The sequence below is a fragment of the Antechinus flavipes genome, chromosome 2 (genome assembly GCF_016432865.1).
Source record: "Antechinus flavipes isolate AdamAnt ecotype Samford, QLD, Australia chromosome 2, AdamAnt_v2, whole genome shotgun sequence".
Lineage (NCBI taxonomy): Eukaryota > Metazoa > Chordata > Mammalia > Dasyuromorphia > Dasyuridae > Antechinus > Antechinus flavipes.
In genome coordinates, this window is record NC_067399.1 from 331,224,957 (window position 1) to 331,240,982 (window position 16,026).

General features: G+C 32.6%; 1 protein-coding gene and 1 long non-coding RNA gene across 3 annotated transcripts in view; one reads left to right on the plus strand and one right to left on the minus strand.

Moving 5' to 3' along the window:
- Positions 1-16,026, minus strand: part of LOC127549600 (uncharacterized) — a 1,392,683-nt gene that overhangs the window by 629,383 nt on the left and 747,274 nt on the right. The window lies entirely within an intron of this gene.
- SLC38A6 (solute carrier family 38 member 6) overlaps positions 1-16,026 on the plus strand; it is an 81,228-nt gene that overhangs the window by 48,638 nt on the left and 16,564 nt on the right. The window contains exons 7-12 of the mRNA XM_051977781.1: positions 2,766-2,848; positions 3,308-3,366; positions 9,821-9,886; positions 10,208-10,261; positions 13,157-13,236; positions 13,625-13,725. Of these exons, the coding sequence (XP_051833741.1) occupies positions 2,766-2,848; positions 3,308-3,366; positions 9,821-9,886; positions 10,208-10,261; positions 13,157-13,236; positions 13,625-13,725 (443 nt within the window). The remainder of the gene's footprint in view (positions 1-2,765; positions 2,849-3,307; positions 3,367-9,820; positions 9,887-10,207; positions 10,262-13,156; positions 13,237-13,624; positions 13,726-16,026) is intronic.

A 16,026-nucleotide genomic window follows, 5' to 3' on the forward strand; every position in this document is an offset into this window, starting at 1 on the left:
CTATAATACAATTTCTTCATAGTATCCTTTGCTCTCATTTTTCTCTGAAATTTCCTCAGTTATATATTGTAGCCTACTTGTATCTTCAACATACTTTTCTTTTTTATAGCTTTCAGGGCATATTGATGATATTGATGAATGAATAAGAAGTATCTTCTTGAAAAAGAACCAATACGGTGGCTTTTTTTCTCTACTGAGTCAATTATTTAAACATAATCAACAAATAATAAGTGCTGGGGGATTTTATAATCTATACCATTAAATCAGTTGTGAAATAATAAAGATGTGGTCCACTGCAGAATATCACTTATAAAAGCCTGGTTGTTCCCTATTGGTATCCTCATCAAAGAATCCATCTATTTCTGTGTAGATGACTCTTATAGAGATATACTGGGATGGTAAGTAAGCATATTGGTTGATGGTCACAGATGTTTCCCAACACATATTTTTTCCTATAGTAATAAAGTGAGATTTTTTCCCCCATACTTTTGAGCTCTTTCTCTCCTCATATCTTTTATAATGATCCCTCAACACCCTTAAAGTTGTATTGTCTTCAAATTGGATCTCTTCTATAATATTCTCAATCTCATCTCGATGCTTTTCTCATTTTTATTCTCTTTAATGACATTTCTGTCTCCCCTATGTTCTCATCTCAAGATTGCAGGGTTGTAGTGAGGCTCAAATGAAAATAATAGCTGCAAAGCACTTTACAAACCTTATAACTATATAAATGACAGTTGTTATTATTAGTTTACAGTTGCCAGGTCTTCTGAGGATGACTTTACCCCCTGAGATTTTTACTGTATTCCTGAAGAATTCCAAGCACTGTTGATAAAGGAATATAAAGATGTGCTGGTAAATGTTTAACAACCAAAGATCTCTAATACATTCATATATATATATATATATACTTTCAAGTTTAATTTGCATACACCTTTAAATATATATATATGTATACTTTCAAGTTTAATTTGCATACACCTTTAAATATATATATATATATACACTTTCAAGTTTAATTTGCATACACCTTTAAATCTAGCCCATCAACAGAATAATAAATCAAGTTCCTGATTTCTACTGCCCACATTGACCTTTTAACAATTAGCTCATGGACCTGGCTCCAGCATACTTCAGAGTCCAGATATAGTGGTTCCACTCCTTGTTGGAGAAAAGAGAATGTTGAATTTTATTTCAGGTTTCTCATTCATCTACTCTCATTCTTAAATGTTTTTGGGATGCTTTGCTTAGTTAGATATCTTGCCAAGCTTTTCCTGAAGATTTTAAAAATTAGTTTATATTATAACTTGGTATTTCCTTTGACAGCTCTCTCTATATATTGGCAAGCAAATAAGATGTTTACTGACTAAAGTATTTTCTGGGCTTTTGTAAGTTTCTGTCAGGATAATTGATTTATATTGGTTACATATCTGTATAAAATTGTTATCATGAATGTCATTTCTTTCATCAATTTCTCATTTTTAATTGTAAATTGCTTATTTAATCTGGTCAGCTTTTATTTTTCTCAATAAACATCTTTTTCAATATCCAATCTTAATTTTTACTAATTATAATTTTAGCACGGGCAAGCTGATAATGACTGAATATACCCAAACAACCTATTCAGGGGTTGATTCAGGGATGATTCTCAATCAATAAGAAGTGTTTTCCTCTCGATCCATTTTCATCCATTTTAACTTTTGCAGTGCTATTTGATGCTTTCCATATCCAATACTTAGCAGTATTTTTTGGTTGTTTTTGTTTTTGAAAAAAAAAGTTTTTATGATATATAGGTATGAGACTTCAGTATAATCTACAAGGCTTTGGGGGATTACTCTGTGAACTTGAACATTTTCCTACATTTTTCTCCTCATCCTCACCTTTTCCCAGCTTTACATCAAGTAAACAATCACTAGAATTAATGTTAATTTAATTTGGAAAGTCAGCACTTTCTTCATAGAATTTATCTATTTCTTTATAAGCAAATTATCATGGTACATAAGCTGCAAATCATTTTTGTTTCAAAATATCATTATATTGAAAACTATATATATATTTGGAAAAATGAAATACTATTGGTTAAAAAAAAGAAAATATTTATCTATTATCTCATGAAATAATTTCTTGTTACTTCTGGATTATGATAAATCCTGCTTCACTAACTTTTCTCTGTATCTCCAGAGTCCTTTTGACCCAACCATTAAGTTGCAACTTACATGTAGTTTTTGTTATAGCAAGAATGTCAAGAGTGATATGATTGAGACTTCTTAGAACTATATCCAGTCATTGGTCACTGGATAAGGATCTTGCATTTAGAATATCAATACTCAAAGTTTATGGATAATTTAAACAGGGTTTAAACTGTGATTCTTAGCACTTTTGACCCCTTTTCCTAGTGCTGTCACCATAATTATAGAAACTTATAGGGATTATACAACACTGCAGGCCTTTTTAAAAATTTTCTTAGTTTTATAAGTTGTCATGGCCAAAAAAAGGTCATCATCAAATGGTAATAAGCCTTTCTGTACTTAGCTCTGTAGGTCCTTGGAAAGTAGACTCAGGCTGTAGGTAGAATCATATTCTCCATCTTTCTAGCAAGATAGTATCTGCTGGAGCAGGGTCACATTCTGATGCTTTTCTGAATAAGAAAGTAAGGTCATTTTGTAAAAGTTTATTTTTCCATTGGCTGGTTATATGAGAATAATATTTTTTTTTCCTGTTTGGGACCTTTGCTTAAAATGAAAAATACATTTCTTTTCCAACAGATCATGGTATCTTGATGGAAGAATACTGTTGATAATTATATGTGTCTGCATTGTTTTTCCCCTTACACTTCTTCCTAAGTTAGGTAAGTCATTTTAGCATTGAAGATAATATTATTTGACCAATTTAATAATAAATTACTAATGGACTTAATTTTCACTAAATTAGATATTTTTAGCTGGGGAAAAGAGGAGGGAGGAGGCTTTTTAATTTGAATTTATTGTAAATTATTCTGCCTGCAATCCTGCCTAGTTACTCTGTTACTTGGGTTGCAGTCTGCCATACTAAAATAAAATCTTTACAGTGGAACATTAAAGAGCAGCCTTTCCTTATAGTGTGCCATTAGTGGTAAGCCAGTTCCAATTCTACCCTACAAAACTACATAAATGATCTGTGACAGGCAGTTGGAATGTTGTTATTCTGAGCTCTAAGTTCCAGATACCAAGCAACTGTAATAGAAAACATGCCCGTGACATGTAGCTTTAGCTGTACATTGGGATCACTTTCCTTATAAATTGCTTTTTATTTTGCTGTTATTTTACAGGCTTTCTTGGCTACACAAGTAGTTTATCATTTTTCTTTAAGGCGTTCTTTGCTCTTGTGGTAAGTTTAAAACATCAATGGATTGCTTATTTTCCCTTTCTAAAATTGGCCTTATTCTTGCTTTTTATTTAATTCTGTTTTATGTCGAGTGTGCATTCCAGGATGTTTCTTTATTAATCCACAAATCACTTATCTTTTTCTGTATCCATTATTTTTATTTTTCCTTAAATCAGATAGTAAGTTTTGTTTTTTCTTACTTTAAACAGGAGTACAAATCTTATATTGGGTCACAAGAAATACATCCAATTGCCTAAATTTCTTATTTTTCAAACATTCTCAAAAACCTCATCCAAAGAGAAGATGTGTGGGAAGATTAAAATAGTTGTCTATAACACTGTGGTGAACAGGACATGAACTGTAAAATTCATTTGGCACAGGTCATCATAATACTGTGTGATCAGTGAAACCAGACCTTAGGAACACTGACCACATCATTTGACCATGGAACTAGAATTTCTAAATTTTTCTGCACAAGTTTGGGTTATTCCTGGCATAAATTTAGGTAGTTGGGGAATTTATTCTTTGAGTTAGTAAATAAAATTTTGTCACGTTCTGTCTACTACAAAGAAATGAAAAAATTTTTTTACTTCTAGAATACAGTTTTTCTTAGAGTTTTTTAACTTTTAGAGGTGCTAAAAAAGATGAATTAATTCTAACTAAGCTTAACTCACTGATCTAAGAAAAATCTGAATGATTCAGCATGTTTAAAATGAATGAAGAAAAAGCAAAACTTCTCTTGGGCAGCATAAATAAATTTTAGTATCTTAAAGATGTTATTATATGCAATTTAGAAAAATCCACACCCCCCCCCTTTTTTTTTCTTTTTTGGTATAGATGTGTTTCATGACTAGTGTCCAAGCGTTAAACTTAGTAAGAGTAAGTAGTTTGCAAGAAGATATGTATCTAAGTATGCTTTTCATAAACTTGGTAAAATTTTTTTTCTTTTTATATTTACTTAAGAAAATTCTGTTTTACAAATGGATAAAATGTTACTTCATAAAAAGTTAAAAAAAAAAAAAAAAAAAAAAAAAGGAAAATAGCATTGGAAAAAAAAACCTGTCCTGAAGAGTTGTCAAAATAGCCCAGAAACATCCATAATTTATACCAGTTTGATCAGATCATCATTTTAGTGGCTGAAATATTTAGGATAAAATAGTTTTATTCCAAAATGGAAATAGAATCCCAGGCACTAAAGCACTGGATGCTTATGGTTTTGTCTTATTTTTTTTTTCACTTTGAAGATTCCTATAAAACAGTTTTCCATTGCATAATTTACATGGTGCTTTTGCATATTGTTTCATTTTCCCTCTCTGCCTTTAACTTATCTGTATGACCTGAGTCAATTCGCTTAATATTTCTGGGCTCAGTTTGTCATCTAGAAAAGGATGAGGTTGGACTGGATGATCTAAAGTCCTTCCAGCTCTATATCTGTTAATCCTGTAACCTGCAGGTATATTTAAATTAATAAATAAATTAATAAAAACAGTCCTTACAGTGAAGAGATATGTTGATAATGCCTTTATTCTAATATAATTATTAGGTCCAGAGTACTTCTATATATGTAGGCAGAACTCAGTGCATACAGATGTATGTTTATGGCTGCTAAAGAATTAATTTGTATTAATGAAAAATCTTTAAATTGGAAGTTGAAATAGTGTAATCTAGTTTTCATAGTTAATAGTTTGAAACAGGTGAAAAATATTGGTAAGATATGCCCACTATAGTTTTTGCAATATTAATTTCTGTCATGGCAGATAGGCTCTAATTTGGTCCAGATTTCTAACTGTTACAGTCATATGGAAGTAATACCCTTATTCTACATTTATAGTAATCTTAGAAACCATCTGTTCCAATTTTTGCTTGTGAGCAAAATTTTAATTTGGTTTACAGTAGGACAATGAAAAATACTGTACATTAAAAAAAAAAGATTTATGTTCTTTATTTGACAAATTCATTTTGATACATTTAAACTTTTGGCTTTAAAATAAATGATAGAGAGGAAAATAAAGGGTTCTTTTCCAGAGTCTTTTTTTTTTTTTTGAAGGGATCAATATCTTTATGTTTTTATATCAAAACTATATTTGAAATTATTTTTAAATCAATGATATAATAAAATTAAACTTGCTTAGCTAAAACTATGTAATAATGCAAATAAAAATCACTATCTTTACTGTGATTGTCTCCCTTCTCTGATCTTTTTTTAATTATTGATTTTTGTCTTTATTTTTGTCTGTGAACATTTATAAGGTTAAGAAGATTAGTTTTACCATGTAATTGCCTCAAAATTCTAGTTTGTGCCAGTGATATAACTGGAAATTTAGCCCTAGATCTCTTAAATTAGCATTCTTTTCAAATTTACAAGTTATTGAATAGCTTATTATTATAAACAACATTTAAATAACTATACTAGAAATAGGAAAAAACTAGAAATATAATTTTTTAATAGTTTTTTATTTACAAGTTATATGCATGGGTAATTTTACAGCATTGACAATTGCCAACCTTTTGTTCCCATTTTTCCCCTGCTTCCCCCCACTCCTCCCTTAGATGTCAGGATGACCAATACATGTTAAATATATTAAAGTATAAATTAAATACAAAATAAGTATACATATCCAAACCGTTGTTTTGTTGTACAAAAAGAATCGGACTCTGAAATATTGTACAATTAGCCTGTGAAGGAAATCAAAAATGCAGGAGGGCAAAAATATAGGGATTGGGAATTCAATGTAATAGTTCTTAGTCATATCCTAGAGTTCTTTCGCTGAGCGTAGCTGGTTCAGTTCATTACTGCTCCATTAGAACTGGTTTGATTCATCTTATTGCTGAAGATGGCCAGGTCCATCAGAATTGATCATCATATAGCATTGTTGTTGAAGTATATAATGATTTCCTGGCCCTGCTCATTTCACTCAGCATCAGTTCATGTAAGTCTCTCCAGGCCTTTCTGAAATCATCCTGTTGCTCATTTCTTACCAAACAATAATATTCCATAACATTCATATACCACAATTTATTCAGCCATTCTCCAATTGATGGGCCTCTACTTAGTTTCCAGTTTCTGGCCACTACAAAGAGGGCTGCCACAAACATTCTTGCACATACAGGTTCCTTTCCCTTCTTTGAGATCTTTTTGGGATATAAGCCCAGTAGTAACACTGCTGGATCAAAGGGTATGCACAGTTTGATAACTTTTTGAACATAGTTCCAAATTGCTCTCCAGAATGGTTGGATGTATTCACAATTCCACCAACAATGTATTAATGTCCCTGTTTTCCCACATCCCCTCCAACATTTTGCATTATCTTTCCTTGTCAGTCTAGCCAGTCTGACAGGTGTGTGTTATCTCAGAGTTGTCTTAATTTGCAAGAAATATAATTTTTTAAAATCAGTCAACAAGTATTCATCTTCCTTCTATGTACTCAGCAATGAATTTAGGAGCCATGTAAATACAGAAGTATAGAATTAATCTTTCTCTTAGAGCTTCAAAACAAGAATAATGCATATCAAACAATCCTAGAATGACAAAATCTTATAATTAAGTGGTAATGGGTGTAGTATAGACTGTAAGTTTATTGGTAGTTCAGAGGAAGTAAAGCTCATTACATTGCTTTGTAGGGTCAGTGGGAATGAGCTGAAGCTGGAAGTTTGTATAGAATTTGCAAAGATGTAGGAAAGAAGAAGGGTATTTTAGGCAAGATAATAAATCACTGGGATTATTCCCAATTCTTTATATTCTATCTCCCTGACTTTATCTTTTTATAACTTGACTAGGACTATTTTTCCCCATTCTTTTTGCTTTATTTTTGTTTCCATCCTTCATAATACTGTAGATTTCTCTTGCCTTGATTTTTCTATTCCTAATTTATTTTTTCTCTGAGTCAGTGAACTTCAATTTTTTTTTGATCATGCATCCTTTTCATTGAAATTTTTTGAGCACACACTTCCGGTATGTGTTTATTTACTTGTTAATAAATTATATCCTGTTTGCTACACTAGTAATTATATACATTACAGAGTTCACTTAAAATAGAAATTTTAAAAGGATGAGATAAAAATGAAACAACATTTGATGCTGGAATATATAAGGAGCCATTGGAATTTGAGTAGGGGACTGACTGCAGCTCCGAGCTTTAGGAAAGTCACCTTGGTGGTTGTATGGAGGATGAATTTAAGAAAAGAGAGATGATTCAGAGAACTAATTAGGAAGGAGGCTATTACAATAGTTCAAATGAGAGATCACAAAGGTCTGAACTATGGTAATAGCTGTCAATAGAGAAAAAGAGACAGATGGGAGAGACATAAAGGTAGACATGAAAGATTTAAAAACTGATTGGATTTGTGGAATGAAGAGAATGAGAAAGTTTAAGATGCTACTAAAGTTGTAAACTTGGTTGGCTAGAAGGGTGATGGTGTACTTGACTCTAAAAAGAAAGTTAGAAAGAAGGGTAGGTTTGGGGTAAAGGTAATGCCCATGTATGCTTGCTCATCTTATGCAACTCAGTGTATAACAGCCAAAATAAAAAGATAGGGAGCCTGGGTTTTACTCACTGCTCCTTGCCTCAAGTGCAGAGCCTTTAACAATAGTATCGGCCAAAGTCAGAGGCAATCTGGTAGGCAGGAGGTAAATATTCTGGGGAGGTGAGTGATGATGAATTTTCCTGACAGCACCTGCTTAGCTGTTAATGGGTATCCAGTCAATAGTGGCTAAGTTATAAATGCCATAAAAGGGCCTCACCTTGCCCAAGAAAGTAGCTTGCACAGATGGAATAAGAGTGTTGGAGGATAAAAGTAAGTGTGACATCTTTATTTTGTGAATTCTTTCAGTTCTCTTGTCCAACATCCACAACTAACAATCTTGATCTATTTTAAGTAGTTTGAATTAAAACCATACAATTACTGCTTTCCCCCCCTCCTTATCATAACTCACATATTGCAAAATTAAAGCAACTTTTTAATATCATTCACATTTCTTATTTTCTACTTTGTTCTATCAGATTTAAGGATGCCTCTTCATTGATTCATTTTATTACTGAGGAAATTAAGTGGGTTTTGCTTGATATTGTTTTAACATTCTTTGTTTGCTTGATATTGTTTTAGCAATGTTTGGTTGGATAGATAAAAATTATTATCAGATAGAAATGTTATTATTTATTTATTGCTATTCTGCAAAGCACAGATCTCTTTCTTTTTTAATTCCCTGGCCTTTTTTACACTGGAGAGCAGCCAGAAACAGCTATTTACAGAGTAGATTCCTCCAAATCCAAGGATTACACTGGTTGTGTTGATGTAAACAGAACTATTGGGCAAGAACAGGATGACTGGAATAAAAAGTTTAGTTATAAAAAATTTTCATTAGAGGCTTTTGAGAAAGATTTTCCCTTTCTTTCTTTTATATTTCTTTTAAAATATTTTTCCTAACTGGGTTTATATAGATCATTCAGAATGTTTCAGAGACACGGTCCCTTTGGTTTTCAATTTTCCTATCTTTGGTTTTAATGTTTCTAAGACAATAAAATAGCCTATGTTTATATCTATATCAACCAGGAAAGCAGAAGCAGAGTCTTCACTCTTCCCTTATTTTATGATCTTATGCTTCTGTCCCAGGCAACTGTTTCCACATTCATTCACCAGACATTTCTGAAGTACCCACTGACCAATAAAGGATTGGAGGCAGAATATCCAAGGAGATGCTGCATCACTCTCATTAAAGACCTTCTTGTCTACATACTTTTAGTATTTCGATCTATAAGATTTAAGCTATGTGTTTACCAAGGCTTCCTTTAATAATTCTTCTTCATTTATCTTGGAGCAATCATTCTAATGTGGGAATCCATGAGCATGCATCAGAAAACAATTAGATTCTTATTTTCACCAACCTATAGCTGTAATTTAGCATTTCTTTCAGTTATTTAAAAATCACTATTTTAAGAAAGAATTGAGAGGTTTTACCAGATTGCCAAAGAAGTTTGGGACACAAAAAAAGGTTAAGAAGGCTGTTTAGAGACAAAAGACAGTTACAAATTCCCTGCCTTCAAGGTAACAATATCCCTATTCTGTTATACTGTTCTCTTAGTCTCATCTTCACATCTCTGTAAGTTAGGCCTTAAGATTGACTTTTCTCAGAAGCAATAAAAGAATTTTGTCTCTGGGACTAGTAAAGAGAGTTACCAAACTTAGCTGTGACCATACAGGTAGTTTCCCACACATTATGAATTGTCTAAGGCCTTATCAGATGTGGAGTGCTTCATCTGGAGAGATGGCCATAACTTGGGCTCATCAGTTAAATGGAGAGTACATTCCTTAACTGTAATTGCCTAATTTAATTTAGAGGGAAATAAGTCCAAATAGAATCTCCCTTAAGAAAAGAGATTGGCTTGCCATTGCTTTGTTCTCTTTCAAGTAATCTGTTCATCATGAAATTTTTAAAGTACAATTTTCTTTCACTTTACAGGTTATAGTGAAAAAATGGTCCATCCCTTGTCCACTGACACTCAGTCATAAAGAGGAATTCTTCCAGGTAATGACCTAGTTGTTTTTTGAAGATTTGTAATAATTCATATTTTAATCTGACAAGAAAGATCATGCTAATATTTTTTTTAATTAGAGAAAAAGCCACAACTACAACTCATTTTTCTTGTTGTTTTAAAAAAAAAAAAAACCACAACCTTATTCAAAAACTGAACAGTAAATTATAGTAGTATCTTGGTTGTGTGAAGATCAAGTGAACTAAACATATCTAAAACTCCAGTAGATATAAATGGTGATTACTCTGAATTACCATTTTACTAACTGGCTAACTTTTGTTTTCTTATTTTTCTTCCCCTATGTTCTTTCACAGATCTCAAATATCACAGAAGATTGTAAACCAAAGTTTTTTCACATCTCCAAAGAGGTAAATTGTTAACAGACTTTTCTCATTTAATTTTCACATTTTAATTATAATGGGTTTGTGTAGCATTTGTTTTTAAGGTATTTATACTTATTAGTTATTTTTATAGGAAATTCTAAGTATAGATTTGCCTGACAAAATTATATTTTTAAGTATAGGGCCATCATAAAATAGGCACTTTTTGACAGTGTGGTTTTAAACAAACCCTTGTGTAGAACATATTATCAAATTGTTTGGTCTTTCCAGTGAATCTTTCTGACAATACAGGTACTTACAGTGCCATGGATTTGTAAAACTAATCAGTCTATTACACCAAAAATTCCTCCTTTAAGTAAAAACTGTATCTGTAACAAAAGTCAGCCTAAACAGTGAACCATTGACTTAATTTAAACAGTAGGGACTTCTGGTAAACATTCAAAACTTTAAAGTTTGCTGCTTTCTGAATTTATAATTAAATGATAAATCTGGGATCCATACTGCAATCCTTACTCTGTGGACTTGAGCATGCTTCATGCCCTAGCCTTAAAGGACTGAGAATGCAAAAAGGGTGAACTTGGATAACCTACCAGTCCCCAGGACATTTTCCCTCCTTTTTTCAAGGAGTTGTATACTTGGTTAACAGTTCCAAATCCTGCTTTTACACTGGGGAGCTTCAGCATATGGTTTGATGTACCCTCAAGTTCCTCAATTTCCTTAGTCTCATGATCTATTTCTCTTTTCTACTTTATTCAGTAAAGGTCATAGCCTTGAGCTCATTGTCATTCATATGTGTTAAACTTCCAGTATTAGGTCTCTGCAGTTCTTTTATCTAGTCTTTCCATTTTCCCCTAATTCTGTTCTTTGTCTTCATTGTGAATTCCATTCTTCCCACCCTTCAGTATTTTCCCAGACTATCACTCCTGTTCTCAGCTTCACTTTTTTCCCCCTTTCTTAGTCTTGATCCTTTACTTGACCAGTTTAAATCTACAATATTATTTATCCCTTATACTGCAACATATCCAACATATAAAGGACTGCTTGCCATCTAGGGGAGGGGGTGGAGGGAGGGAGAAAAAAAAAATCGGAACAGAAACGAGTGTCAATATAAAGTAATTATTAAATAAAAATAAAAAAAAATATTATTTATCCTTGTAAATAATCTTTGTATTATTTACCCTTCTCCTTTGTCCTATCTGTCTTGCTAAATCCTAGCTAGTCACTTTGCTGTCCCAACCTGAAACCATGCCTTGGAAGACATAACCTTTTGATTTCCTGAATTCTTTCCTAGAGACCCAAATATCTTGATTAAAGAGTGCTTCAGGAGGGATCCACTCTGTCAGACCTTACCTCTTTTTCCCATTTCTTATTCTGTGTGACCTGTAGCCATTAACAATTAATCACCCTCTCTTCCTTGAAACCTTCTCTCCTAATTTTCCTCCTATCTCTCAGATCACACCTTAGTTGTCTTTGCTGGGATGAGGATCAGGTCACATTCTCTAATTATAGGTGTCCCAGAGAGCTCTGTCCTGGCCCTCTTCTTCCTTTATGGCACTACACTTGGTGATTTGATCAGTTCCTCTGGATTTAATCATTATCTCTATGTTGACGATTCTCATATTATTCATCCTGCCCTAACCTCCTTGCTGACCTTCAGCTTTGAATGTCCAACTGCTTTTCAGACATCTTGAACTGGACATCTAGTAGACATCTTAAACTGAAAGTGTCCAAAATTAACCTTATTGTCTTTGCCCCTGAACTAATTTTCTCACTTTCTCTCTCTCTCACTCTCTCTCTCTCTCTTTCTCACTTCAAACTTTTCTATTACTGTCAAGAGTACCATCACTCTCCCAATCCCTGAGACTCACAACTCAGGTGTCAAACTCACCTCCTCACTATCTCTTACCCCATATCCAGTTTGTTGCTAAAATCTGTTGATTTTTGCCTTTGAAACATCTTTTGAAACCTTCCCTTCTCTTTTCAGTCTATTACATAAGTGCAAATAAGGACTGCTATGCGGTAATTACATGTATTTGAAATTTGTGCTATTTGAAATTATAATTATATAAAATATGGTCGTTGGTTCTAACCCAGTGGAAATAATGCTTCACAGTATTTGTTATTCACATCGATCACAATTTGGCTGTACCTCCAGAGACAAACTCTTCAGTTTGTCACTTAAAGCCCTTCCCACCTGGTCCCAACCTATCTTTCCATCTTTATTGTCCATTATCCTCCTCCACACTCACCACAGTCTAGCCAAACTGGCCTCATGGCATAGCCCTTCGTTTTCACATTTATGCCTTTGTGCTACGCTAGGAATGCACTTCCACTTCACTTCTGTCTTTCAGAATCCCTTCAAAAGCCACTTTCTACATGAAGGCTTTTCTTTGTACATAATTATAGATATTCAATAGCCTCTTCTCCAGCTAAACTGTAATGTACTTAAGGAGAGTGATTATTTTCACTTTTGTCTTTGTATAGCTAACACCTGGCTCATAGTTGGTGCTTAATAAATGCTTGTGGATTAAATATTCTAATGGTTACATGTATTAACTAAGAAAACAATAGCTCATGGCAAAAGAAGTTTCCCATATGACATTAGGATGAAACTAGCCAATGAATAAAACATTTTTTTGTGGATTTTGAATACTGACCATAACTGTTTAGAGAGAAGTTAAGAGGGGAGAAGAAGAATATATATACAGTAAGGGAGTCTCAAAAAATTGTAATATAAAAGCAGGAAATATAAATACATTCATAACTTCCTATCACATCATGAAAATTATTTTCCTTTGGATAATATAGCTGCTTAACAAAGAATATTGTTTGACCAGAATGTCAAATTTAGTGGTAGCTTTTTTAACAGGAAACTATTTAACAATTTCATGTTTGTTGCGAGTTTTTGTTTTTGTTTTTCAGAGTGCTTATGCCATTCCAACTATGGCATTTTCATTTCTCTGCCATACTTCAGTATTGCCCATATACTGTGAGCTTCAAAGGTAATGTGTAAAAAATCTTAGATGATCTTATGTGAAATCAAAATGCCTTTAGCATTTTGAAACTTTTCTAGGTCAGTTCCTTCCTTCCCTCATGATTTTCAGTAGTAGATTATGGAAGGTTTCTTGGAAAACAATACAACAATAACCAAAAAGATCAATGGAGTCTTCATGGAAAATGTCACATGATTAAAAACATTCTCACATGATGTCTTTCCATTGCAATTTCTGATGTAATGTTGCCAATGGACTCTGTTTTCTAGGGCTGAGTAGCACTATGAATTGGAGTCTGCAAATCTTTCTCTGATCTCTTGTTCAGATCGTGTCCAGCTTATGGTTCTTGTCTTGTTCAGTTTTGTGATTCTTATTTGGTTCTATTTTTGTCTTTTAGGCCTTCTAAGAGTCGAATGCAGAATGTAACCAATACAGGGATTGCTTTAAGTTTTCTCGTTTATTTTTTATCAGCATTATTTGGATACCTCACTTTTTATGGTAAAATATTTACAATTATATAAGCAAAAGATAAATGCAACTTATTTTTCCTGCATTATTACTTAGTGAATTTTATTGTGTACTTGGATTTTATGTCCATCCCTTGTTAGTAGATTTAACTCAGAAAACCACTTGGATAAAATTGAATCATCCTAAAGATATGAAGGAATTGCTTTATTGTCTTTTGAAAAGTCAGGAACCAGCTCTGTACATATTTCAGTGCTTTTCTGCTAGATAATAAGAAACTTCAGATTACTAATACTTTTTAAAAGGCATAAATTTTGTTAGTAAATTAATTAACTTTATAATTGTTGCCAGAAAAAAAAAAGTCCTTCCAGGCAGATGGAAACAACAAATGGAATGGGACATTTATAAGCTCCTCAAGATTACGGATTTTTTTTTTTTTTGACTCTTTTTTCATCCTCTTCACTTACCACAGTGCCTGATACATAGTCAGTATTTAATGGATGTTTGCTGATTGATTATTATTACTATAACGGTAATAAGAATCATAGTTCATATAGCACATTATAGTTAAAAAACACAGTATGTAACTATCTCCTTTTATTTTCATTAAAGCTTTACAAGATAAGTAGTGTAAAATTATTTTCATTTTAAAGATGAGGAAAACAAAGCTGAGTGAGATTAAATGATTGGCTTATGGTCACTGAGGTGGTAAGTTATGAAGTCAGCCCTGGAATTTTAGGATTCTCAGGACTCTTGAATCCAGTGCCTTTACCATTGTAGTTGTATTAAGTATGAGGGAGAAGAAGGAGGATTAAAGAGGAAAACTATATGTATGTTCTGGAGTCCAAATGCCTTTCACTAAAGATTTCATTTTGAAGCAAATTCTTTGCTGTTTCTGGCTCACTTAGATTAAACTTGTAGGTTTTTAAAAATTCTCTCTTAATGTCATGTCATCCAAAAGACTTTAATGCTTGTAAATAACATGTTTCCTCTACAGAGATTAGCCTGATTAACAATATTGTTTTTCCTTCTTGCATCTTCCTAAATCTCAGCTCCTTGTCCACAGTCACAAGTATTTTGTAATACTCAAATGTCCTCATGTGGAGAAATGAAAATTTCAAGGAAAAGTATATCCTAAAGAGTTTTTTGGACTGCATGGTTTTATTTTGTTTGTGCATACACAAACTAATTCCTTCCCTAAAGGCAGTATCATGATGGAGATAATGATATGCAATTCAGAACAGATCTATTTTGGCATTTAATCACAATGCAAGAAAAAACTTCCATATCACCTTTTTGCCAAAATGACTACAGATGACAGATCTCATATAATACAGAGTATACTTGAAGCAAAGAGCTTATTAAGAATTTTGATCCAAAGTCAAAGCCTTCCAAATATCAAAAGTCAAGTAATGAGTCCCAATTTATAAACTTTTTATCCTGTTGGCAACCTGCTCTGATTATGACACTGTTTTAACCAGGGTAATATATACTTTGTAGAGGTCACCTTATGATATTTGTCTAGATTTGTCTGGATCCATACAAGCTTATTTTACCATATTGGTTACATGTGTTCTGGCTCAACTAAGAACACATAGCTAACCAAGTAGCTCTGACAGCAAATCTGAGAAGATGGAAGGTAGACTTATAATGGTTTAAGTTTAAATTAGAATTGATTTCTCAGACTTCTGGTCATATCTCAGTTTATGTGAGACATTGTCTTCTATCCAAGCATTCAAAAGTTGATTTCATATCTGATTCAAATTGGGTTACAGAAAAAGCCTTCACTTATTTGCCCAACATTAATAATCTTGGTTTTTATGATAGAATATGTAATAAGAGTTTGGTATTATCTATTAAAAAGGAAAAATTATCTTCTTCTGATAAACAAAACTATTGCCCAAATTATTACTTTAATCATTATTCTTTTTAAATAATTAATAATTATTCTTTTTAATTTAATACTACAGGTCTTAATAGTTGTAGTTCAAAAAATGAAAATACATTAATCCTTCATATTTTCCTATTTGCTCTAATCAGACCTCATCTGTTTAGTTCTTATTACTTCATTTTATAAAGAACATTTATAATCTGGAGAATATCCAAAGAACTGTGTGGTGAAAGGCCTCAAGATCATGTCATGATCTTAGAAGATTGGTGAAAAAATGAAGGCTATTTAGCAGGAGTGGAAAGGCTTATAGAGACAAGGTGTGTAGGTACATAAAATAGAAATGCAAATCAAATATTTACTGATAACATCATAATTTTGTGACCTCCACATTCAGTTATGAGACCCCAGATGAGGTTGTGAATCATAGTTTAAGAAGTTGGGAA